The sequence below is a fragment of the Paralichthys olivaceus genome, chromosome 5, assembly GCF_024713975.1.
Source record: "Paralichthys olivaceus isolate ysfri-2021 chromosome 5, ASM2471397v2, whole genome shotgun sequence".
NCBI classification, from domain to species: domain Eukaryota; kingdom Metazoa; phylum Chordata; class Actinopteri; order Pleuronectiformes; family Paralichthyidae; genus Paralichthys; species Paralichthys olivaceus.
In genome coordinates this window covers 20,524,210-20,548,437 of record NC_091097.1, presented here as the reverse complement: position 1 = coordinate 20,548,437, position 24,228 = coordinate 20,524,210, and the positions used below count along the sequence as shown (strand labels likewise).

General features: G+C 45.2%; 5 protein-coding genes across 6 annotated transcripts in view; 1 reads left to right on the top strand and 4 right to left on the bottom strand.

Moving 5' to 3' along the window:
* Positions 1-330, bottom strand: part of nfixb (nuclear factor I/Xb) — a 61,710-nt gene extending 61,380 nt beyond the window's left edge. Inside the window, exon 1 of the mRNA XM_069524531.1 lies at positions 313-330. The gene's annotated coding sequence lies outside the window, so the exon portion shown is untranslated. The remainder of the gene's footprint in view (positions 1-312) is intronic.
* Positions 331-444: 114 nt separating this feature from the next.
* On the top strand, positions 445-2,126 carry gadd45gip1 (growth arrest and DNA-damage-inducible, gamma interacting protein 1). The gene is made up of 2 exons (XM_020113003.2): positions 445-871; positions 1,588-2,126. The coding sequence occupies exons 1-2, from the start codon at positions 483-485 to the stop codon at positions 1,877-1,879; spliced, it is 681 nt and encodes a 226-aa protein (XP_019968562.2). The 5' UTR covers positions 445-482; the 3' UTR covers positions 1,880-2,126.
* A 112-nt stretch (positions 2,127-2,238) lies between these two features.
* Positions 2,239-10,116, bottom strand: LOC109641826 (tetratricopeptide repeat protein 39A). 2 transcript variants are annotated; one of them, XM_020106394.2, is made up of 18 exons: positions 9,694-10,116; positions 9,126-9,230; positions 8,581-8,712; positions 8,257-8,315; positions 7,539-7,606; positions 7,366-7,430; positions 6,956-7,055; positions 6,784-6,849; positions 6,566-6,677; positions 6,370-6,437; positions 5,634-5,693; positions 5,263-5,424; positions 5,083-5,174; positions 4,482-4,602; positions 4,248-4,359; positions 4,053-4,167; positions 3,783-3,899; positions 2,239-3,078 (listed from the first exon to the last, which is right to left on the bottom strand). In XM_020106394.2, the coding sequence occupies exons 1-18, from the start codon at positions 9,726-9,728 to the stop codon at positions 2,970-2,972; spliced, it is 1,698 nt and encodes a 565-aa protein (XP_019961953.1). In that variant the 5' UTR covers positions 9,729-10,116; the 3' UTR covers positions 2,239-2,969. The 2 variants fall into 2 exon arrangements, with proteins under 2 accessions (XP_019961953.1, XP_019961954.1); XM_020106395.2 differs by having other exon boundaries at positions 6,569-6,677.
* A 1,344-nt stretch (positions 10,117-11,460) lies between these two features.
* Positions 11,461-16,257, bottom strand: tspan34b (tetraspanin 34b). The gene is made up of 8 exons (XM_069524537.1): positions 16,060-16,257; positions 14,169-14,246; positions 13,573-13,788; positions 13,366-13,440; positions 13,175-13,282; positions 12,915-13,046; positions 12,710-12,802; positions 11,461-12,600 (listed from the first exon to the last, which is right to left on the bottom strand). The coding sequence occupies exons 2-8, from the start codon at positions 14,223-14,225 to the stop codon at positions 12,541-12,543; spliced, it is 741 nt and encodes a 246-aa protein (XP_069380638.1). The 5' UTR covers positions 14,226-14,246; positions 16,060-16,257; the 3' UTR covers positions 11,461-12,540.
* Positions 16,258-18,027: 1,770 nt separating this feature from the next.
* On the bottom strand, positions 18,028-24,160 carry znf653 (zinc finger protein 653). The gene is made up of 10 exons (XM_020109916.2): positions 23,771-24,160; positions 22,526-22,563; positions 22,072-22,368; positions 21,430-21,956; positions 21,170-21,347; positions 20,476-20,557; positions 20,246-20,363; positions 20,046-20,160; positions 19,864-19,963; positions 18,028-19,736 (listed from the first exon to the last, which is right to left on the bottom strand). The coding sequence occupies exons 1-10, from the start codon at positions 24,064-24,066 to the stop codon at positions 19,559-19,561; spliced, it is 1,929 nt and encodes a 642-aa protein (XP_019965475.2). The 5' UTR covers positions 24,067-24,160; the 3' UTR covers positions 18,028-19,558.
* Positions 24,161-24,228: the final 68 nt, after the last annotated feature.

Sequence of the window (24,228 nt, the reverse complement as noted above, 5' to 3'; positions counted from 1 at the left end):
CTCTGAGCACCTTGAGTCCAGATTCAAAATCAATTCCATGTTCTCTGGTTTGAACTCGGGTCACTGTCCACCACGTTGAGGATTCATCTTATTTAATCACTAGTCGATGAAATATCACAAACGTGTGAGTGAAAACTCCACAGACACAAGTGACACAAGTTTCAATGATTTGTCTCTTTAGAGCTGAAGTCCAAACTCCAAAGTCTTATTAGAGAAAAGTAGAAAATGGATGTTTGGTGTTTTTGCTTAAAAACTGTTTCTCCTTTAGTTTTTAATTATACGCTGTTGTTGTGTAAAGTCTTTGGAACTTACCTCTTCATAATGAACTGTGCGGTGTTAACTCGGTTGTTTCCAAAGTGATTCAAGAACCAAAAGTTCGCTTCAAACATTTCCAGAGCACGTGGAGGAGCCACCGATCCGAACAGGCGCAGCGGAAGACACCTATCACTTCCTCCCCGGGTCCTTCCGGCGGGTGAACAAAGATGGCGGCCTCCGTGTTGTGCAGGAGGGCAGCGGTGTTGTGTCGGACTCTCGCGGGGGTTCCGCCGAACCCTGCGGGCTGTCGGTGCGGGTCTCTGCTGCAGACCGCGTCCTACAACCCCAGACCTCTGCGGCTGAACCTCACCGACCCGCACATCCCGGACAAGCTCAGCGACAAGACCCCGGAGTGGCAGAAGACGGCCCGGTACGACGGGAAGCTGTTCGGCCGCTACGGGTCCGCGTCGGGCATCGACCCCGCGTCACTGTGGCCGAGCCCCGAGCAGCTGGACGGGATCGTCGAGGAGGAGAAGCAGTGGCAGCCTCCGTTGGAGGCGATGCTGAGGAGCATCGAGCTGGAGGAGAAGGAGGAGACCCAGAAACGACTGGCGAAGTAAGGCATGCTAACGGGGCTAGTGCGTCAATTATCGGACAGCTAGGCTAGTACACCTGCTGCCTCCAATGTCTGACCTCAGATCAGTCTAGTGATTGAGCGGCCGAAGTGTCCTTGTGATAAAATCAAACTTAAACAACTATATTTAAACACAGTGATGAATTATAATATATATATAAGATAAACAGAAAATACAAGGTAAATAATATATATGAGATTAAAACAGATTACAACACTGGTCATTAGAAGAAGAATCTTTAATCAAAGGCTTCATCAAAATGTTGAAACGGCTGATATCTTCTACAACACGACAACAACTCAAACTAATGAACGTGTGACATTAATTAAAGCAATATATTTAGGTGTGTGTGTGATTGTGTGTGTGTCGGTTGTCTGGGAGAAAACTATGGTAAAATCCATTCTTTAATATCTATGATAGCATATTTCTCATTTCACTGCTACTTTTTGTGTCTTAAGATTAATAAAGTTAAAAGTAGAAAATGATAAATGTCCTTTGTCCAAATAAACTCAAACATCTAATATGACATTAAACGTTTTAGACAAATTTTGACCATATGGTGGCACGAGATGAAAAGTTATTAAAATTCCTCCTGAGTTGGAAAATCAGTGTCTGAACCAAAACACGATGATCCGTCCAATTGCTGTTGAAACATTTCACTCAGAAACTAATCCAATCTTTTCTGTTTCCATCGCAGAGAGAAAATCATTGCAGCAAACTTGGCCAAAATGCCCAAGATGATCGCAGACTGGCGTCGGGAGAAGCGTGAAACCAAACAGAGGCTGAAGGACGAGAAAGAACGCCGCGGAAAGTTGCTGGCTCAGGCCAGAGAGCGCTTTGGCTACGCGCTGGACCCCCGCAGCCCCAAGTTCTTGGAAATGGTTGCTGAGATAGAAAAAGAAGAGAAGAAGAAAAGGAAACTGATGAAACGCAGACTGAAAGAAGAGCAGGCGGCAGCTCCCGACACACCACCCGCTGCCTCCTCATAGTCTCATGACAGAATTAACTGTTGGGCCTCGGTCTGACTGCGTGAAATGAAAAGAAAAGTACGACACGGTTGAGTGGGACAGTTGTGAAAGTATCTGAAGAACAGTTTGATCCTTGTTTGGTGTCGTTACAGATGAGATCAGACATCTGACCCGAATCAAACAGAACCTCTCTTCTTCAGTGTAAATCTTTATTTCGTTGTTTATGTGGAAACGTCACTGAAATAAATTAATCTCTGTGAAGATTGAATTTTGTCTGGAATGTTTTTAAGGAATACAAATATTTTACGGGATAAAGATAAATGCTGCGGACGAAGCTGAAAGGTGAAAGGTCAGAGAAAAATCAGAAATGAATACATTAAAATATTTAATACATTTTATTAAATTACTTAAGTCTTCTACATATATTCTTCTAGATATATTTTATACATAGTCATGGACTATTATTTGATTTAAGAAAAAAAAAAACAACAACATAGAATTAATACATTTAAAAGTCTTTGTAACGTGCACACACTGATCCAGATGTTTCAAACACACAGAGGCTCCAGCTGCTGATGTGAGTCAGAGCAGAAGCTGCTGACTCTGCGTGATAAAAATAATTCAAGTCCTTTAACTAATATCTAAATTAGTTTTCAAAACATTGCATCAAATGTTTACAGCTGTGTGAGAAATACCATGAACATTCTAACAACGGTGCTCTACAGTATGTTGGCGAGACATAATTACAAGCAGCTCAGGCTGCGAACTTATCATACAATTTATTAGGTCTTAAAATTAATTGCATTTGATATTCAGAGTGACTCAAATCAGTTGATTAAGATTTAGAGTTTTTAAATTTTTAGTGTAAACAATAAAAACATTGACCATAAAATACAAGTGTTAACTTATCGGTGAAGTTCAAGGTCCCTGGACTTTAAATGTTGATCTTTGAGAGTGGACGAGTCAGCTCCTCCCAAATATTCAGTTTATAAAAGTGGCTGAAAGGGTGAACCAGCACACGTTAAATACTTAGTATTCACTTCATGAAAAACAAAGCTGACATGTGAGGGACATGGAAGAGCTTGGTGTGAGAGGAGCCTCTGCTGTCGTCTCACAGGTGAGTGTCCTCGTCTTCACCTGGGTCCGCCTTGAGTTTGGCCAGAGCGGCGTGAATCCTGAACTGAGTGCGAGACTCCATCGAGTAATCTTTGTAGTTTTGTCTGCAGGGCACAGCAATGATGAGAGGAGAGTCACAGTGGATTATTTACTGTGCACAGGCAGACAGCGACCTCTAGTGTTCCACACATGTCTATCAACTGAGCACTGAATCATGAATGTTGCTGTTGACAGAGGCTCAGACGTGGTACTGAGATCAGTCCTGAGTGATCTCACCACAAAAACGCATCCTGAATGTGTCTCCAGTGATTGACCAACGCTCTCTATGCAAAAGTTACGTGCGTCATTCCTGCTCAACCAAATTACGTCTGGATCCTGACCACAGATGTGTCTGCGTGTCGACAAGTATATTTGCATGAACAGCAACCTTCTGATATTAACCCCTTTAGGAAAATACTGTGAATAAAACATGTAAATCGCTTCTGAATAAGGTGAAAGAATCAATAATCAGATAGAGACGTGTTTTCTGACCTTGTAAACATGTGGAAAACAGTGTATTAAACTAATTCAGGTCGTGGTTTTAAAACTGGTGGAATAACATCAAACTTAATGGTGAGAGTCAAAGTCAGACTAACGTGTAAATATACTGTAATTATTCTGAATAAAGTCAACAGTCAGAATATTAGTGTCCATGTGAACATGCTAGATAAAAATATCACATATTCCATAGACGCAAGAATTTCTCTGACATGTTCTACTTTGTTCTGCTGCAGGATCTTTCTGCTGAATCTTTCTGGGAGGATCTTACTTGGCCTTGTGCAGCAGCTTGATAGCCTCGTCCCTTCGGCCTTGGTCTATGTAGAGCAGGCTGAGCTCCACCACAGAGTTGGGCACCAGGTAGTGGTCAAACCTGATCTTCTTCTCACTGCGCACACACAGAAAGTCGGTTGATCACATAACCGTCGCTGTCGTCTCGTGGAACCCACATTTAAAGTCAGAACTTTGTGCTCAGAGTTGTTGTGTGGTGGACGTTTGGTTTTGTCTCTGTTGGGGATGTTGTCTGTTAGATGGAGCTCACCTGGAACACACTCTCTTTAGGCTCTCCTCAGCATCTTTCAGGTGACCCTGGTTCTTCCAACAAAGACCCTTCAGCAGGTGGATCAGGCAGCGGTCGTCCACTGAATACTCATTTTCTGCAGAGGAAAGAACACACTCCATTATCCCTGGTTACAGGAAGCAGAGAGAGGGGGCAGGGCTGGACGTGCTGCATTACCTGGAGACTCCTGCAGGCTGCGCTCTGCATCCAGCAAAGTCTGCATCAGGCCTTCCGTCAGCTCCGGCCGTTTGCTGATCATACTGAAACCATTCCACATGTACATCATCTCCTGTAACCAAGCAGAAAATAATGTTGCAAGGCTTTGTGTGTCAAACAAAGATCCCATTGTGTGTGTGTGTGTGTGTGTGTGTGTGTGTGTGTGTGTGTGTGTGTGTGTGTGTGTGTCTTTACCAGCACTGGCACCGGTAGCCTGACTGGGCACGACGCCTTGTAGCGTCTGGCTTTACGAATTGCAAACTTCTCAGTCGGGGGAGACTTTCCTGCGATCTTCTGCTTGAAGGTGGGCACTTGTCTAAAGACAGAGGAGAGAAATGAAGACTAATGTGGAAAGAAAGCAGGGGGCGCAAGTGAGTCGACGTGAAAACTTGAATAAACCGATTTCCTGACATAACAACTAGTTTGGAAACTAAATCGATGGCGAAGAGCTCGTCAAACTACGACAGATATTTATTAATCAAAGTCGAATGTTCCAGTGTACAGTCAACAAGGGTGTGTCAAAATGAAGACGTGACCCGTTTCTGGACTAATCGATGATTCAGAAAACAGAGTGCGTAACCAGGGACTTGTAATCTTTGTTCTAACAGACGTCTGACTAACCTAAGACTGTCTCCGTATATTGCACAAGATGTATTTGACGTTAAGCCTCCAGAGTTTTGTTCCTACTTGTGTCTAGATTTACTGAGAAGTTCAGATCCATTTCCAGCTCGTGTCCCTTTCAGATACAAAGTGAACACGTCGGTAAAAAGTACATTCGAGCTAAAACAGCTTCTACCTGAAGAGTTCTACTTCGTCCTCTCCAAACGGCCTGGCCTCCTCCTTCGGCAGCATGCTGAGGTACGCAGCTTTCATGTACACATACATGGCCTAACAGAGAAAAACACAGAGATGGGATTCACTCATTTTGCTCCTGCAGATGTTCGACAGGAGCAACAGAAGAACCTCGGCTCCGCACCTTGGACCAGCGGCTCTCCTGGCTCAGCAGGTCTGCGTAGAAGTACGCCATCTTCCACGCTCGCTTGTAGGTGAAGCACCACATCAGCTCCCAGTAGCACATGTGGTGGAACTGCTTCCACGTCTGCTGGGCCTTGCAGCCATCTTCAAACAGCGCCACCGCCTGGCAGCAGCAGCACCATGTAGGAGAATAGCATGTAAGAGCGACACTGAATTTGAGATGTGTTGTGTCATACTGACATTGGTGCTGGTGCTTTGGAGCTCAGTGGCTGAAACATGCTTCACTTACTCCGAACAAGGAGCTTTTACTTGATACTAGGTGACACTAGTCCCCATTTAATCCATGTTATTGACACAGTTCCTGAAACACACCTCATCAATGTTCCCTTTGATTTCTTCAGTCCTTCCTGCAAAGAAGAGGAATATTGCTCCCTGGACAGAAGAGAGGAAAGAGAACGATGCATATTAATTAAATTCTTATCTATTTGCAAGAGAGCTGCTGCACAGCAATTACACTAAAGTTGTGTTTAACCAAGACACAGTTTGCTCTCAGGGATGGGCTGGTATGTAGGCAGAAGGTGGAGTGGAACCAGGGAATGTGAATTCACTAGAGCCGGAGAGATAGCGCCGAGGTGCGCGGCTAAATTGAAGGAAAGACGGTGCAAGGATTGATGGCGCAGGAGGGAGCGTGTGAGTGGAAGGTGGAGTGAGTTTCACATGAGCACAATCAGGGTGTGGGACTGAACGAGAGAAAGAAAAGAGATGTGAGGAGGGAGTCGTGTGAAAGGGCTGACGATGCAGTGAGAAAAAAAAAAAAAAAAAAGACCGAGAAGAGGTTTAAGTGTCGGAGAAAAGAGAACAAATGTTTGAATGAGGAACTAAAAAACAACACAAATCCACAAAAAGAGCAACATGCACTTCTGGCTCTTAACGCCTTGGTGCAGCTTGTTTTTGTAGTTTTGTTTCTATCAGTTATGACTCGACGCAGAATCTGAACCATTTCAATACGTCCACAGGGTTTGAACAGAGAGTTTCTCCAGAAGGATCTGAGACTCAGTCCAATGTGGCTCCATGGAGACGAGGCACGAGAGTTACCATCACGACTCACCCGCGGGTAGAGACGCAGAAAAGGTTTCAGCAGCCGTTCAGCTTCAGCGACTTCTCCTTCACCCGTTCCTGAGAGGATCAAAACATGATACTGTGATATGAACTCGTATATGATATGATATGTGATATATATATAATATATGAAAAACAGTGTGTTGAATGTTACATGCGTATAAAGTTCAGAGGCGGTACAGCACTACCTAGTATGAACGTGAGGAAGGTGTAGTAGCAGAGCAGGAGCAGAGCACACAGCATGGAGCGCAGGTTCATCCCTGTGGCTCCGTCATGCAGCAGGGACAGACCATATTCCTACAACAGCACCACACATGTAGAAAACATGCACGCGTGTATCGTGGACATGACATGCGCCTTTAACGAGTGAGCACATGAGGAGCAAAGGGAATCTACATCATACCTTGTCTCCCGAAAAGCCCGCAAACTCCAGAAGCCTGAGTATCCGTGGAGGAAACAGAGAGAGTGTCTGTGAACGAAGGAGACCACATGATGAGGGCTGAACAAACACGGGATGGTATTTGAAGCGTGGTCCACTTGTCGTGTTGATAGATGGAAAGAGTTTTGGGACGTACCAGATTAAAAGCCCCGATTCCAAACGAGATTCCTCCCGCTAAGTGCAGGTGACTGGGTCCTTTGAGACACGTGTTGGATTTAATGAGGGTGTGTAGTTCTCTGAATGATAACAGACAACACGGGTCAGCAGCATTTAAAAAACTTGATGGGGCGATGAACCCAAAGCATCCCGGATACTAACACAGCCAGCGTGAGTCGGCCTCAGCTGTCAGTCACGACATTTCACTGTTTTTAAATGAAGACTTGAACATGCATCAGTGTTTTACTGGAAATAAAAGAATCCTTGACAAGAAAGTATTTGGAACTTTTAGTTTGGTAGAAAGTTCCCTTTGAATAATAAGAACATACCCATTCTAATAACTTCAATTTATTTGAACTTCACTGAACACACGCTCTGTTTTCTACTTACTTGTAAATCAAGTAGCTGTTTCGTACTTTCATCCCTCCTTTGATGAAACTCACCATGTTCTCATCCTGCAAAAAACACCAAGTGAAACAAAACTGAGTGGTGACGATCTGATGAAATACCACATCGTCTGAACCGAACATCTGCACGGTGGGCTGATGTTGTTGAAAGCGCACCTGTAGGAAGGTGAGAGCAGCTCTTTGGAGTTGACACTCTGCGTAACACACTTCTGCGTGAAGCTGCACTGCAAACACACAAACACACACAAACACACACAAACACACGAACAGATAATTAACGATCACAGTCAACAAGTAATAAATCATAAAATGCAGATGTTGCTAAAAGCAGATGTGACCTTCTTCTCTTTTCCTCCTTCTTCTACCGGATAGCGTCACATTTGATTCAGAAGAACATAACGAAAGCTTCGATACGAACGCAGCCATCTTGCGTTTTGTCTGCGCAGCGATGATCGGAGGAAGGAGCTCGACCAATCACGAGTCAGACTCAGCTGTCGACCGTTTGAGTCATTAAAACCAAACCAACTGGAAAAACTGTGCAAACACCAGTGTGATCAGAACTAAACCAACGTCTGCTTTGAATTTTTAGTTTGGTCCATGTCCCACCTGCTAACATGGAGACGACAGGATTTATGACCTATACTGCAGCCGGCCACCAGATGGCGATCAAGACACTTTCATTTTTTCTTTTCTGATTTTTACCTGGAAAGTTTACATCTGTGCAGAATGTTAGCGACCATAAAACCGTTCAGGTGACCTTTGACCTTTCGAGAGACTGTAGAAGTGATTAAAAAAAATAGCCCACGACTCATTCTCAGTTTATCTTTTGGAATGAGGAACTTTTTTCCCCTGTCGTGTCGTCCGAGCCCGTTACCTTCCGTGAGCGATTCTCCGTCGGACTTGTTCGTCAAACCCGGGGATTTCCGTCGAAACCTGAAACATCAAAAAAAACATTTCTGTATCATCGTCGTCGTGACACGGGAAGAAACACAGCAGCCGTCAACACACGACACACAGTTTTCTTTATCATGCGCTTTACAGCTGCTTCTCCCGCTCAGTCAAATCGGCCGTGTGATTAGAGACACGCACGTAAATTCAGGGGTCATATAAAAGATGAATGTTTTGAATTTGAATCTAATGAGGATGATCTGAGCTTGTAGAAGAGACTCCAGCGTCTACATTCATTGAACATCCTGACCTCTGACAGACCTCCTGGGCACTCTTCATGGTGTGTCCGGCTCTGGTGATGTCATCGTGCTGGAACGTCATCATGGCCTGCATTTCCAGCACCGTGGCGTAGATGAGAGCGTGGTACATGCTGTCGTTCACTCTACACAGGGAACACGGAGGCGCGGGATCAACACGGTGCACATCATGCTGCGAGCAAACACCAAGATAATGTTTCGGAGGCCAGCGACAGTATTACCAACACATTTTCCTGCTGGGAGAAGATAAGAGAAAACACCTTGCTGGCATTATTCTCCTCCACAGCCCCAGTCTGTCTTTTGCACATTGTTTATTCTGCAGACGAGTCAGTCCTTGGGCGTCAGCTTCAGCAAACACTTAATATCCTGGAGGACTGAAGCTTGACTGCACAGAGTCCACACTCTTGCCTCGGCTGACAGGAAATACACAACTGCAGGCCCCCGAATACTGCTGACATCATGCTAGCCACAATGAATGGGCTGAATTAAATATAACCGGCGTGCAGCAGCACTGGGGTCTGCGGACACAAGCTGTTACCTCGGCCGCAGCATGTCCAGGCTCTCGTTGAAGTGGTTGTTGAGGAAGAGGTCCAGAGCCTCCATGCACTCGTCCAGACACTCTTTCAGGGTCATGTGTGAAGATCTGCAGCAACAGACACGGAGCAGATGCATGAAACTGACACACACACACACGGTGCAATAACTATTCACACACACTCCACACAGTTAAATTAACGAATGGCTTTGAAAGTATAGTTGTAGTTTTGTGTTACTAGCTCCCTTCCTGTTGTACTGTTGACCCTGTGTTAACTTGCTAAACAAATAAAACTTGAACTAAGCTGCAGGATTGAAGCGTCTTTGAGTTTTAAATGAATCTCACAGCAGATATAATGGAATTAGGGCAAATTAAGTTAAGCGTCAGCTGCAGAGTTTTATTTCTCCTGTGTTGCTGCTGTGAGGAAGAGAGTGTCCACATCTCAGAAAACATGTAACACAACTCAAACCAGCGGCAGCTCCTTTCCTTCAGCTTCTCCACGAGTCCTGCTCCTTCTGGAGAAACGGAGTGTTTAACAAAGTTTAATTCTCACTCTCGTGCGTTTACTCACTTGTCTGCAGCATTCGCTCCTCTCTCGCTGGACATGTTCACTCTCGACACCTGTTGGAAGCTCAGCGGTGCGCGCAGGAAAACCCGGATTCATCCAGGAGCAAAAAACTTCAAGAACCAAAACTTCACAGCCGGAGCAGAGAGTCAGCGGCGGACACGGAGTCACGTTACAGAGACATCAGGGACTGAAGTTACTGGTGTCGGTCCGGAGGCGAGTGTTTGCGCAATGGAGGCGCATCTGACTCCTCCTCTGACACACCAGTGCCACGCACACACAAGATACACACATCACACACACCACGCACATTAACACAAGATACACACTTCACACACACTACGCACATTAACACAATATACACACATCACACACAACACACATTAACACAAGATACACACTTCACACACACCACACACATTAACACAAGATACACACTTCACACACATTAACACAAGATACACACTTCACACACATTAACACAAGATACACACTTCACACACATTAACACAAGATACACACTTCACACACATTAACACAAGATACACACTTCACACTCATTAACACAAAATACCCACATTCCACTGCCTACTCTGAATATTGGGATCAGGGGCGTGTGTAGTAATACTGTCAATAATAATCATTGATAAATTAATTATTTATTTAATAATTATTAATATAATTTATATAAAAAATATAAATCCATTAAACTAATAATAATAATAATAATCATTAAAAAATAATAGTAATAAACCAGAACATGACAGCACACAGCCCTTATCTATCAAAGATACATGAATATGTTACAGATGAATATAAGATAAGATAATAATATATAATATAATATAACTGTTGTCTATATCAACAGCTGTTATCATTTAGAAAATCTTTGGGGTAAATACTTGATAATCTCTGAACTGTGTCAGGATCAGCTGTCGATCAATCTGCAGATCAACACCTCTCTCATGTGCTTTCACAGCAGAGACACCTGGGGGCGCTGTTGTCGTATCAGAGGCTGTTTGCCCTCCGGGGACAAATAAAGCTGTGTTGAATTTGAGTCGGTGAGGTGCTGTGTAATTATTTAAATGATCAGTGTGACGTGTTGAAATAAAGACGTTGTGACATAACATCAGTTTTGTTGTTGTTCGTGAAGACTTCATTTAGATTTCAATCTGATCAGAAGACGAAGAAGAAGAAGAAGAAGAAGAGTTTGTAAAATAAAACTGTCCATCAAAAGATTGGAACCTGCCATATTTCCTCTGCTGATGCATTGTGGGTATGTTCTGAATAACTAATGACCTCATATTCACAGTATTAATAATAATCTGTTGCGTTCAGGTCAGATCAGGTCTTTTCCGTTTATTGTAAATGTGAGGTCTCGAATTTTAACTGAAGAATCCAACGGGACTAATATAATAATAATTACATACGAACATATATATATATATATGTACATCCAGTTTCCCCTTTGTTCAAGTCCGAGTGCCAGAAAGAAAAAGTCCACTCATCTAAAAGTCTCAGTAAATATAATATTCTCTAAGTAAGACATTAACTTGACAAATGAGTTTTGATCAAACTGAATAAACTGAGCGGCTCGATCCTCCTTCAGATAAACACTTTATGTTTCCGTATCCACGTTAAACTCTTTCACCTCCACGAGCTTTGAGACAAAGAGCTTGTTTGTTTAAAGTACGATTAAAAAAAAAACCCCTTCTCACTCAAAAAGTCTGAAATGTCACACATCCTCATGTCACCAGCAGAACTCACACCAGCTTCTACAAATGATTTGCACTTTATTCCAAAATTGATCACCACACAACATTCATACAAATAACGTGTCACTTCTGTCGCTATTTTACAAGCGGAACCGCGGCAACGACGCCCCAACAACAGCGTTTCCTGTGTCCGACACAGTGAATGTAGTTATAATTTAATGAACACGTGTTACAGGTTGTAGCAGCTCTCGTGTGTCAGGGTAGAAATAGATCTGTTATAAACAACATCTGTTAGATTGACAGGTAGAAAATATATGATCCTGCAGAAATTACATGGGACTGGATGGATGGATGGATGGATGGATGGATGGTTGGATGGATGGATGGATGGATGGATGGATGGATGGATGGTTGGATGGATGAATGGATGGATGGATGGATGGATGGATGGATGGATGGATGGATGGATGGATGGATGGTTGGATGGATGAATGGATGGATGGTTGGATGGATGGGTGGATGGGTGGGTGGATGGGTGGATGGATGGATGGATGGATGGATGGATGGTTGGATGGATGAATGGATGGATGGTTGGATGGATGGGTGGATGGGTGGATGGATGGATGGATGGGTGGATGGATGGATGGATGGTTGGATGGATGAATGAATGGATGGTTGGATGGATGGATGGGTGGATGAATGGATGGATGAATTAATTAATTAATGAATGGATGGATGGACAGACGAACGGACGGATGAATTAATTAATGAATGGATGGATGGATGGACGGATGGATGGAAGGAGGGATGGATGAATGGATGGATGGATGAATAGATGGATGGATGGACAGACGAACGAACGGACGGATGAATGAATGGATGGATATATGGATGATGGACAGACGGATGAATAGATGGATGGATGGATGGATGGACAGACGGATGAATAGATGGATGAATAGATATATGAACAGATGGATGGATGTTGTCGTTCACTAACTGATTGCACATGATCCGACATTAACTGTCTTCAGTGATGAGAAGTTGTTGCAGGATGAAGGTGAAGCTCTTCACTCTGGAGCCGATCCAGGAATGAATAATAAAAAAAATCCTCCTCGGGAGTTTCCCCATCGGCAGTTCAGGCGTTCATGGATTTAATTCTGCAGTAAAGGATCATGGAGACGACCATGGCACATATCTGAGGAGAAAACACACACAACGTTGGAGCGACTGAAAGACAACGACGGCTTCATTTCCAGTCGTCGAATCGTTTCTCTGCTGCAGGAGCGTGAAAGAAAAGCTCATACCTCCAGAACCGCGATCCCCAGGGCCACTCCCACAATAACGGCTGTGTTTTTGTCAATCAGATTCAGGATCTTTGGGAAGCAGCCAGTGATTGTCTGAGGACAATGAAGGACAGAAGAGCGAGTTAGTCTTTCACTTGGGTTTTGTGTGTGTGTGTGTGTGTGTGTGTGTGTGTGTGTGTACGTTTCTCTTGTTTCTGGTCCATACCGTGTCGACCGCCATCTGGTTACAGGGGGAGCTTTTGTCAGAGCAACACTGAGGTGGGAACTGGTTGTTCTGATCCTTATAATACGGCGAATCCACAAAGTCGGAGGAGTTTTGAAATCCACAACATTGTAACTAACGTGTAGACACACAGAGAGAGAGAGAGAGAGAGAGAGAGAGAGAGAGAGAGAGAGTCACAGTTACACATCGTGTGAAGAGAGGTCACATCGTTCAAGTCGTCCGGTAGAAGAGCTGATTTGTACCGTGGTCATCGTCGTATTCCACAGTCCCGTGACGTCTGGATTCTTCCCATAGTCTTTCTTGATGTCCTGAACCGCCGCTGTGCGGAGCTTCTGGAGCAGCTCATCGGCCTGAAACACAATGAAAACATCCATGAGCCGAAAGGTCCACAGCTAACGAGACACCCCTGCGGACATCCTGAAAAAAAACTCACCAAGGGTCTGAATACCAAGATGACCACTGCCCCTGCGACCTCCGCAATGAAGACCAGCAGGATGATGATGAAGAACTGTGGACAAGATCAGACGGTTGTACAATTTATTGAAAACGGGATAGAACCCAACATCGAGTCAATCGAATCAGGTCGAATATACTTTATTTGTGTTGCTCGGGCCAGAGTTGCTGCAGAACAGCGACCTACCAGCAGCAGCATGCACTTGCTCTCTTTCACGGCTCCGCAGCAGCCCAGAAATCCGATGATGAGCAGCAGCGCCCCTATTGCGATCAGCAGGTAGCCCACGTTGACCACCTGACTGAGCCCCGCCGGGGCGTTTTCTATTTGCCCGAGGAAGCCGAGGATGGAGCCGCTGTCCACCTTCACCCAGATCCCGACGCCCAGGATGGCAGCGCCCGCCAGCTGACGGTGGAGACGAAGACAATCGTTTTACATGGGAAGCTAATCATTGGAGCAGTACTGGTCAAAAGGGTTGTTGGAGGGTTTTGTGTTTAAAATTTCAATGTTAATTGTTTTGTTTGGTCGATAAATTAACTAAACTTAACTAAACTATACATTTTCGTTGATTTCTCAGAGGATATTTCATGGACTATTCATATTTAGGGGACTGATATTTATGAGTGTGTGCGGATCCAAATAAAAATGGGGATCTAGTGAATTTAAACTTCCTAAATTCCGATCCGCGTCACACTTTCTCATTTTCTTTGCACCGGCTCGCAGATGTTTGCCGACAGAAAATGGGGCAATATTTGAATTATTTCTGGTCAAACGTCAGAACTCACACAGATGATGCCGTTGAACACGAACATCATGACTTTGAGGAATCCAAAACATCCCATTTTCACTTCTTAGTCTTGAACCTACAGCAGGAAAAACAAAACACGAAAGGACACCATCAATCAAAGTCCCTGTTTTTTGTCGAGTAGCAGTTTAACGACGCTTTGATCACATGCTTCAGTCGTGCAGGTGACACTTTAACAGAGGGATTGTCCTTCGCTCATTCACTGTGACGGAGGGTGGGGGGGGGGGTAAACACCTGCCTCTTTCCCAGCTCCTCACCTTTTACCCTTTGAAAGCTTACTAACTTATCTCCCTCAAACACTCAGGAGAACTCAGCAGCTTTAATATCCACGTTAACTTTACACGTATGACCTTAGCGGGCCTGAGGCTAACGGCTTTGTTTAGTTTAGCATTTACAGGAATGGAGAGGCAAACAATTCCGATAAAGCAGCAAACAAGCAGAGGAACTGAACTCAGCGTGAGACAGACGTTGCAAAACAGAAGGTTTGAGGATCTCACACTGGGGAACTGTCACGGCTGAGGTGTTACGGAAACAAAGTTCAGAATATCAAAGCAACAAAGAGACACTGTTTGTATTTGCATAGAAAACTCTGTGGTCAGCCAACTTCTCCATCACAGACATCACTCTGTAGAGCAGAGCGTCTGTGGAGTGTAACTACATCACACGTGAACCAAAGGTAGAACCAAAGGTAAAAATCGTCCAAGTGACGGATTGATAAGAAAACCTGATGTCATCGTGTTTTGAGTTGTGATTCAAACTTTCGGAGGCTGTGAGGGGGCGGAGACTTAAAGATTTGACTTTGAGGGGCGACAGAGGAACTTGAACAGAACGCAACCCACGAACTGAAGTCTGACGTTTATCTCTCTTAATCATCTTGACTCATCACACACAGACACACAAATAACAACGTCCTGTCTCTGAATCCTCTCCTCCCACCTCCTCCTTTTACGGCCTCACTGTTCCAGAGTCACTTCAAGGTTGTCACTTCCAAAATGTGTGTGTGTGTGTGTGTGTGTGTAGGCCAGGGGAACAGTGCTCTTTGTGTGATGTGAGAAAACAGACAAATTGTCATCCCCGACGACAAAGACAGAGTGAAAACCCTTTTGTCCGCAGCAACAGGCTGATGTGGAATTATTACATCGCAGCATATGTGGTTATTAAAACTCACGAACATCCTCCTCAAACGTGTCATTAACCAAGAAAACAGGAAGTGACTTGTCAGTTTATCTGCCTGCCTGCGCCGATGGAGTAAAGCTGCTTGTCATCAAGTTAATCATGTATTTCTAAACCCTTAAGAGGCAGAACGAGCGAGCGTTCGGTCGCCTTGACTCCCTCAAACTCCCTCTGCCCCTTCACTCCTCCGAGCTTCTCCTTCCTCCTCGTGGTCAATGATTGCACTCTGACTCTGAGGACAGAGTCCGGTGATGTATTAATGAGCCTGACTCACATGCAAATCTCAAACAGCCACCCAGCAGTGACTGAAAACAGTGACAACTTGTCTGTTTGGTCATGTCCCGCAGCACATGTGAAGAAAGGGAACAGTTCCTGCTTGTAGGCGACAAACTGAACACTGACCATGTGTGAAATATACGTGGTTTGTATTCGTGGGTGTTAGATCAACGCTGGAGTCTCTGAATGTCCAGCGACCGTCCCAAAACACAGACAAAGACAAATCTCAAAGGACGCCATTGAGGGGAATAATTGCAGGCAGGTCTCAGGAGACAAAGGATCATTGTTGGATGGATCCTGCCTGTGTTGGTACGGCTCTCAGAGAATAACCAGAAATCTCAGAAGAAGAAGAAGAAAAAGAAGAAGAAGAAGAAGAAGCAACAGAATAATTTAAAAACACAGTCGGATGTTGTTGAGCTCACCTGCCACAGGAGTATGAACCTTCACTCTGGTGATGAGGGCAGCAGACGGACGGTGGGATAACAGGAGTGTGTTATTCTTCTGTCCTTCTGTAAAGTGTCTGTGTGACACTTCCTGTGGCTCTATCACTCGGACGAGCTTCTGAGTGACTTTATTTTCTGCTTTCTGATGTTATTATAAGAGTCCTGGCTGGTTACGAGTACAGGGGGGGAGGGGGGGAGGAGGGAGCAGGTGGGCGTCTCCAAAGCGGCTGAGTAATAACACACATCACCATGGAGTCAGGCCTCTCGCTCCTGAGGGAGGAGAGAGAGAGGGGGGGAGAGAGAGAGAGAGAGAGAGAGAGAGCTCACCTGAGTGCCTCTGCCTTCAGTTGTTGATTTGAAAAAAGATTAAATCATTATTTACAGATAAATCTCAAAGCTACAGGCATTTCTCTTACTTCCATCCTCCTCATCGTGATGAAAGACACCGTGTGTAAATATGAGGGACACGACACGGGCCAGAAAAAAACCAGTAACCATGACTACAACAGAAATAAAAACACTGCATGTGTAAATAAAAGCAAACCGAACATTCCTCGATGCTCTTTCTCTTTCTCTTCTGGGGTCCCACAGGGGTCAGTCTTAGGACCAACCCTGTTAAAGTTTAACGTCAGAAATGACTCAAATCACATTCCACCCCTCCCTTCATCCATCCATCATCTTTACCACCTATCATTGGAGGGTGCAGAGGCCAAACCAGGATTCAAACCAAGAACCTTCTTCTTTCATTAATTGTTATTATGAATCCAAATTCACCTGCTGAGGAGGAAGATCGTCAAGGAACCTCCAGATATTATTTTGGACTCTGATCCCGACTGTGAAAAAAAGAGGAGCCACTCGAGCATTACTGGTACAATGCGTTTCTCTACAGTAAACACGGCGGCACAAAAGAACGTGTTTGTCTTGGTGACGTGATGGACGTGTTGGTTTACACAAAGCTCAACAGAGCGTAGACTCCGATCATTACCATAACATGTCAGGCTCAGTTCAAATGTCCTCTTGTTACCATGCAAAGCTGCACACATCCAATATTCAAAGTTAAAATCTGACTCATCCAGGTCGACTGCAGGCGATGAGTTGAACCATAACTTCACAGAATTCTATCCGTATTTAATTTGTATGAACTTTCTCCTTGAACTCATTTGTAAAAGTTTAAATGGATGTACAGTGTGACTCCTTCTTGTTTCTTTAAACTCTTGACCTTTTTCAATGATGTCGCTCCCTTCATCTGTCATTTCCTTTTGTAAAAATACTTTAAAGATTGAAACTCTTCTTCGTTTATGCTATAGAAACTGTTTTTTCTCATTAATGTTGTAGATATTGTAATTTTGTTGATGTTCTCTGAGGTTTTTCTACTGTTGTTTTTTAACTTTAAAGTTATTTTTGGGAGCTTCTTCTCTCTGTAGTCGACTCTGTTGAGCCCGATGAGGCAAATTGTGATTTGTGAACATAATATATAATAATATGGGCTGTACAAATAGAAATTGATTGATTGATTGCACAGGATGATGTTCACTCTGAGTTTCACAATCCTGAGAGTGACAGATGGAAGAAAAAACTGAGAATAGATGATTTACTCCAGAAGAATTCGAATGATCACTCACGACACGATAATAGAGAAGTGACATTTTGAATGAGCTGATAAGAACGGGTGTGGAATGGGTGTGTATGAAGAAAACTAATAAATAATGCATCCTCGCAAATTCAATTACATTCCATCAATTCAAATATTGAACCTTTAAAATACCAAACTTAACATTTTATCATGACTTTGCTCGGTTCTCTTATAAAACTGTTTCGAGCATGTTCCTTCCTAGTCTCTCCACACACCCACACTTCATCCCCGACTCTAACAAACACAGTTCAGTGCATCATGCATGTGACTTTGCATATGATTACCCGTTTGTGAAGAACGACAGAATGCAAATATGAGTCATGTTCGTATTTTTAGTGAATCATTAGTCAGGAACTGAAATACAGACAGGACACAAGAACGGGACGACTGAGGTGAATTTTCCTGAGAAATTGTCCCGTGACTACGACTTACAGGATTCATCTGCTCCTGTAAGTCAGGACCACAACGTAAGATGGAGGCTCGTGTCCCACGCAACAGATGCTGACATTTCAACGACTGACATGAAAGAGCCGACATGTGTCACTACAAGCACAAGTGTACGCAGCACACGGCAAGTAGTCATATCTTCACCCACCGCACTGCTTGTCATCAATAATCTTTCTTAGTTGTGTATTAAAGGGCCAAGTAATCATATTTAAATCACACGTTATCCCTAAAGGACCATTCTTCTGTCTCCAATTAACCGAACCCCCGTCTGCATGTCTGTAGACTGTGGGACGGAGCCGGAGAAAACCAACGCAAACACGGGAAGAACATGGAAACTACCAGGCAACCGATTAAGCCGAGTCATATCAGCTCCACACGCTGCTGAAAACACTGTCCCCTGTCCTCCACTGAGAGGGCAGAGCAGCAAGTCCCAGGCAAAAAGCCTCAGCACTTAAATGTCCGTGTGTAAAACATGGGATTAAAGAAAGTGTCTAAATATTCCTGTGAGAGCTTCTTGTGTTTAATGAACGATAAGGAAATATGTAAGATTAGATTGTTACTTTGCCCTAAAGTGACTTTGCTCAACGTTAGCTGCGTATCTCACGCATTCCATCTTCATGGAAAGAAAACGGCTTCATAAGGAGGATTTTAACATTAACCGTGTGTTTGAAGAGCGCGATGCTACGTCAGCTAACATCAGGCTTTGTTGTGGGACTCTCTCAGACCCAGGTAGGAGCAGGGCAGAGTAGCTAACGTTACCGATATCGTAGAATCCCAGACGAGCTCCCAAAAAAACATTAACTAACTGATTTTGAGAAATGAGAAAAACAGCACCAAACAGAAACCGTTTGGTCGGTGTCAGTTTGCTCAAATAATATATGTTGTATCATAGCAAATAAAGACAACAGGGTCAGTAACACTTGTAATTGATTCTCCATGTTGTGTTCTAAACTGGACGCCGAGGCTGACGTTGGTTGTTTTCCTACAGAAGGGGGTCATGTGACAGGAGCCTGACGAATCAGCGAAGGCTACGTTGTGACCGAAAAAGGCTGTTTCTGTCCGTCTAGACTTTTTAAATCAAAAAACGGGACCAGCAGCGTTTCCAAAACTCTAAAAGTCCGGAGTAGAGCTGCCAAGTCTGGTTACGGTTGCGTCACCAGGATCGGATGGTCAGTTATTAACAGTGGATTAAGATTTTCTCTCTTGCTGTTTCCTGCACAGCAGTCAGAGTGGCTTGTCCACTGTTTGTGTTCACAGGCGATCCTTGACCTCTTGGACGAGAGAAGCAACACAACCCCGGCGGAGGAACGTCTCTGTCCTCGCTGGAAGTCTTCCTTCGGTTAGTGAGGATGAACCCGTTCTTCTCCAGCTCCTGTCAGCAGCGTTTGCTCGAGCGCCTCAGGTCGCCTGCTTATCTGGGTGGCTCTTCAGCTTGTGGAATTTAACGCTGTCCAGCTTCTCGAACCTCTTGTCGCAGAACTCACAGGTGAAGTTGTAGTGAGCTTCTGGAGTGTGTTTCTTCATGTGCCAGTTCAGGGAGGCACGCTGGCGACACTGGTAGCCGCAGATTTCACATCTGACGGGTGACGTGGGTGAGGAGACGAGACGGAAGGAACGGGGGAAGATAAGAGTGATTATGAGCATTTCTAGATGTTTAACATTTGTCCAACAAAACTGCGTCAAAATAAAAAAGCTTTACTTACTGAAGTGGCGTTTCTCCTGTGTGGGTCCGCCTGTGAACCTCCAGGTGATTCTTTCGCTTGAACGATTTTCCACACGTCTCACAGATAAAATCTCTCACCCCTGTGAGAAAACACCCAGTTACATTCGGAGGTTTGCAGAGATGAGTGTCTGATTCTGAGATTCCAACAGTTTACCAGCTCACCTGAATGGATGATCATGTGGCGATGCAGGTGATTTGACAGGTAGAACTTTTTTCCACAGCCTGGATGAGGACAAACCTTGGTCCTCCCTTTCCTGTGAACCAGGTTCACGTGATTCTAAAGCGAATAAAACAAAAGGATGATTTCAATCTTCAGCTGAACAAACTGAAGCAGGAGGCAGGAACGTGAGCTCTCGTTGTACCTGGAAGCTGCTGATCGCTACGTAGACCTGACTGCAGCCCTCGTACGGACAGTGGAACATCTTGAGCATCCCGTCCGCCTCGATGACTGGGCCTCGTCTGTTTCTCTTTGACCTGACACTGCAAACAAAAAAGGACAAGAAGACAACTACTGCAGCGGTCCTCGTCCTCAAATCCTCAATCTATCGGAGTTGCTCTGGATTTCACCATGTAGAGTGTAAACATCACAAACCTGCTCAGATTCCTTTGCAGTTCTCTGTCACCACTGAGTTCCAGAGCATCAGCCGGCTGCAGCAGCTGTTTGTCACTCAAACCTGCAGAAGAACAGTCTGATATTACAACATGCAGATATCGTCTGGATCTAAAATGTCCCCTGACTTTTGGACTGATGGCTTTTTATTGTAATCAACATCATGACATTAAGTTAAAGGGAGCCAGGCCGAGAGGGGATATAAAGTGAAACAGGATATTATCCCCACTGAGAACTTCACCCTGTCATTTGTTTTATCATCTTAATGTTCATCATCACACTCATCATCGACAGCATCCTGGTTATTTCAGTGCAGATCATGACGGGATATTTGTTTCGCGGTTTTCAGACGTTTAAATTCACATGTTTTTCTTTACAGCGTCCGTCCTTTAGTTTTGCATCTGTGGTGTGTAAGAATGTCATCAAGTCATCAGTTTCTATTTGGGGGCCGACAGGAGAAAGCATTCTCACGTGCAGCCCCTCCAGAGGATGTCAGGGGATTATTTGGAGTTCAGTGAAAGCAGCGTATGGAACATAAATATATAACAAACATCACCACATGGTTAAACATGATTCTTACACAAAATGAAAGACGGATACTTTCAACTAAAGACGTAAGAATTACAGGTAGACATGATATTCACAGTCCAGCGCCCTGCACCCAGGTGTAGCGCACCTGTCATGGAGTCTTCGTCCTCCGCTGTGGTCATTTTTGAGTCACAGGAGCAAACCTGGTTGTAGGTGACGCCCCCGATGACTGTGCAGGTGACTTCCTCCACGGTTCCTCCGCCCATGTTGAGCTGGATGCCCTCTGATGCCAGGGCCTCGTAGCTGGGGCCAGTGATTATAATTAACTGGGGAGGACAAAAAAAAAAAAACTGTAAGATCTGAACATGCGTACTTCTACCTCTCTCTGCAAAACACGTGTTCCCCAACCTGTGAGCCCTCCAAAGACGTCCTCTGCTCAGGAATCTCACAGCTGGTCACCACCGTCTGCAGAGTCTGAGGGTGGAACAGCTCACTCTGCTCTTGGACCTGAATGGGCGCTGGGATTGATGGGACCGACAGTTCGACGTGGCCGCTCAAGCTCTGCGACGGCACCGAGTCCTCGTCCGTCTTCTCCAGTTTGTCAGCTAAGGGTGTTGTCATGGTAACACAATTATAATTATGTGGTACGGTCCTGATGTCGTCTTCTTCTTCTTCTTCTCTGAGTTTCTCTCCTTCCCCTCCGTCTCTGCTCTGCCTCAGATCCTCGGCCTCCTCTTCTGAGGAGATGGAGACAAATGCTGCAGCGGGGGAGCGCTGCTGTTCTTCCATCTCTATCTCCCACACAGGCTGCCCCATCAGCGGGACGTCCTTGGAAGAAGCCTCGACACTCGTCTGGTGGTTTAGAGAAACAGCGTCTTCGATCGGGCTCGTGGTTGCATGCTGTACCTCAGACACATCCTCGTTTTCTCCCACATCTACAGAAAAGAGTAAAAATAATGTGTTGATCATGAAGGACCTCAGGATTAGTCTGCACACGACATCAACAACAAAACTCTAAATGAGGCAAAGAATAAAGTTTTCATTCTGCACCTTTGAATAGTTTGTGAGTCTCTTTTCTCCTCCTCCTGCTGCTCACTGTGCTTTTAGCCGAGAGCAAGTCCGCTTTTGTGGTATTCTCCTCCTCCTGTTCAGAGTCACTTGCCTCCCTCGGTGGTGAGAAAAGGTATTGCACAAAAGAGTGGTTGGAGTCACACTGCCACAGAGCGGCAGTGGAGAAGTTGGGCTGGAGCTCCAGAGTCTTGAGCTGCGGTTCGTGAGAGCAGGAGCGGGAGTGTTCCTGGTACCAGCACACGAGGCTCTGAAGGCTCGACACACTCTCCTTTCTGCCTGGGAAACAAGAGGAAGTGACCGATGAGTGAAGAACCTCACAATAAATTGAACAATTACAACTTAATGTGATGATTATTTTCTAAGCCGAATATTTTCACTTAAAAGTGACTTTAACCCCCGACCCCCCCCTTCATCCGTTAACGGCCCCACTCACCTTTTTTCTGTTGTACTTCTTCTGGAACAATCTTCTTCCTGAAAAAGCAAAAGCACGTTGATTAAAAAGAGTCAAGAAGAACTAAACTAATAATATAACGACCTAACATCCCATAGTTTCAACTTTCTATCCCATAATTCTGATTTACTGTCCAATGATTTTTATTTACTGTCCCATTAATCTGACTTATCTCATGATTCGCAATAACTAACTCATAGTTTTGAGTTTATCTCCTAACTCTGACTCTCACCATCAACAGGTGGATATTAATCCAGCATCCCATATTTCCTTGGACTCTCTCTGTCTCTCTCTCTCTCTGTCTCTCTCTCCCTCTGTCTCTAACTCTCTCTGTCTCTCTCTCTCTCTGTCTGTCTCTCGCTCTCTCTGTCTGTCTGTGCCCCCCCTTTCCATCCTCTCTCTCTCTCTGTCTGTGCCCCCCCTCTCCATCCTCTGTCTCTCTCTGTCTGTGCCACCCTCTCTCTGTCTGTCTCCCTCTCTCTGTCGCCCCCCCCCCCCCTCCCTCTCTCTCTCTGTCTGTATCCCCCCTCTCCATCCTCTCTCTCTCTCTCTCTGTCTGTCTGTCTGTGGCCCCCCTCTCCCTCTATCTCTCCATCCTCTCTCTCTGTACCCCCCCCCCCCATCCTCTCTCTGTCTGTCTGTCTCTCTCTCTCTCTCTCTCTGTCTGTCTGTCTGTCTGTGCCCCTCTCCACCCTCTCTCTCTCTAACCGTGTCATGGTGTGTAGCTGGGTCTCTCTCTCTCTCTCTCTCTGTCTGTCTGTGCCCCCCTCTCTCTCTCTCTCTCTCCACCCTCTCCCTCCCTCTCTCTCTCTAACCGTGTCATGGTGTGTAGCTGGGTCTCTCTCTCTCTCTCTCTTTCTCTCTGTCTGTCTGTGCCCCCCTCTCTCTCTCTCTCCATCCATCCTCCCTCTCTCTCTCTCTCTCCACCCTCTCCCTCCCTCTCTCTCCCTCTCTCTCTCTAACCGTGTCATGGTGTGTAGCTGGGTCTCTCTCTCTCTCTCTGTCTGTCTCTCTGTACCCCCCCTCCACCCTTTCTCTCCACCCTCTCTCTCTCACCCTCTCTCTCTCTCTCTCTCTAACCGTGTCATGGTGTGTAGCTGGGTCTCTCTCTCTCTTTCTCTCTGTCTGTCTGTGCCCCCCTCTCTCTCTCTCTCTCTCCACCCTCTCCCTCCCTCTCCCTCCCTCTCTCTCTCTAACCGTGTCATGGTGTGTAGCTGGGTCTCTCACCCGCAGTGTGTCTCCTGGTAGCTGTCTCCATACGTGGAGTTGAGCAGGATCAGATATTCCGCCAGTCCAGCGTCGCTCAGTCGAGTCCGCCTGCGGAGCTCGCTCCACAGTTTGTGGGACTCCCCCAGATAAACCCTCCGGACATCGTACTTCTTCCGGGACTCGAGGCGCCTCTGGGCCCGGTCTGTGTCCGTGAGCCTGGGTCTCCCTCTGCAGCGTCTCAGGGCACATTTCCCCGGGTCCCCAGCTTGGTCGGTGTCCAGAGGAACCTCTGGCTCCGTCAGGTTGAGCGCCATCTTGGCCACAACAGCTGATGTTGTGATCGAGCCGGAAGTTGTACGAGACCTAACCGGAAGTAGCGGTGAAGGCGAGTTTCTTCCCACGGCAGGTACCCGTCAACTTTATATACTTTATATATATTTATACATATACTACTATATATAATATACATATATATA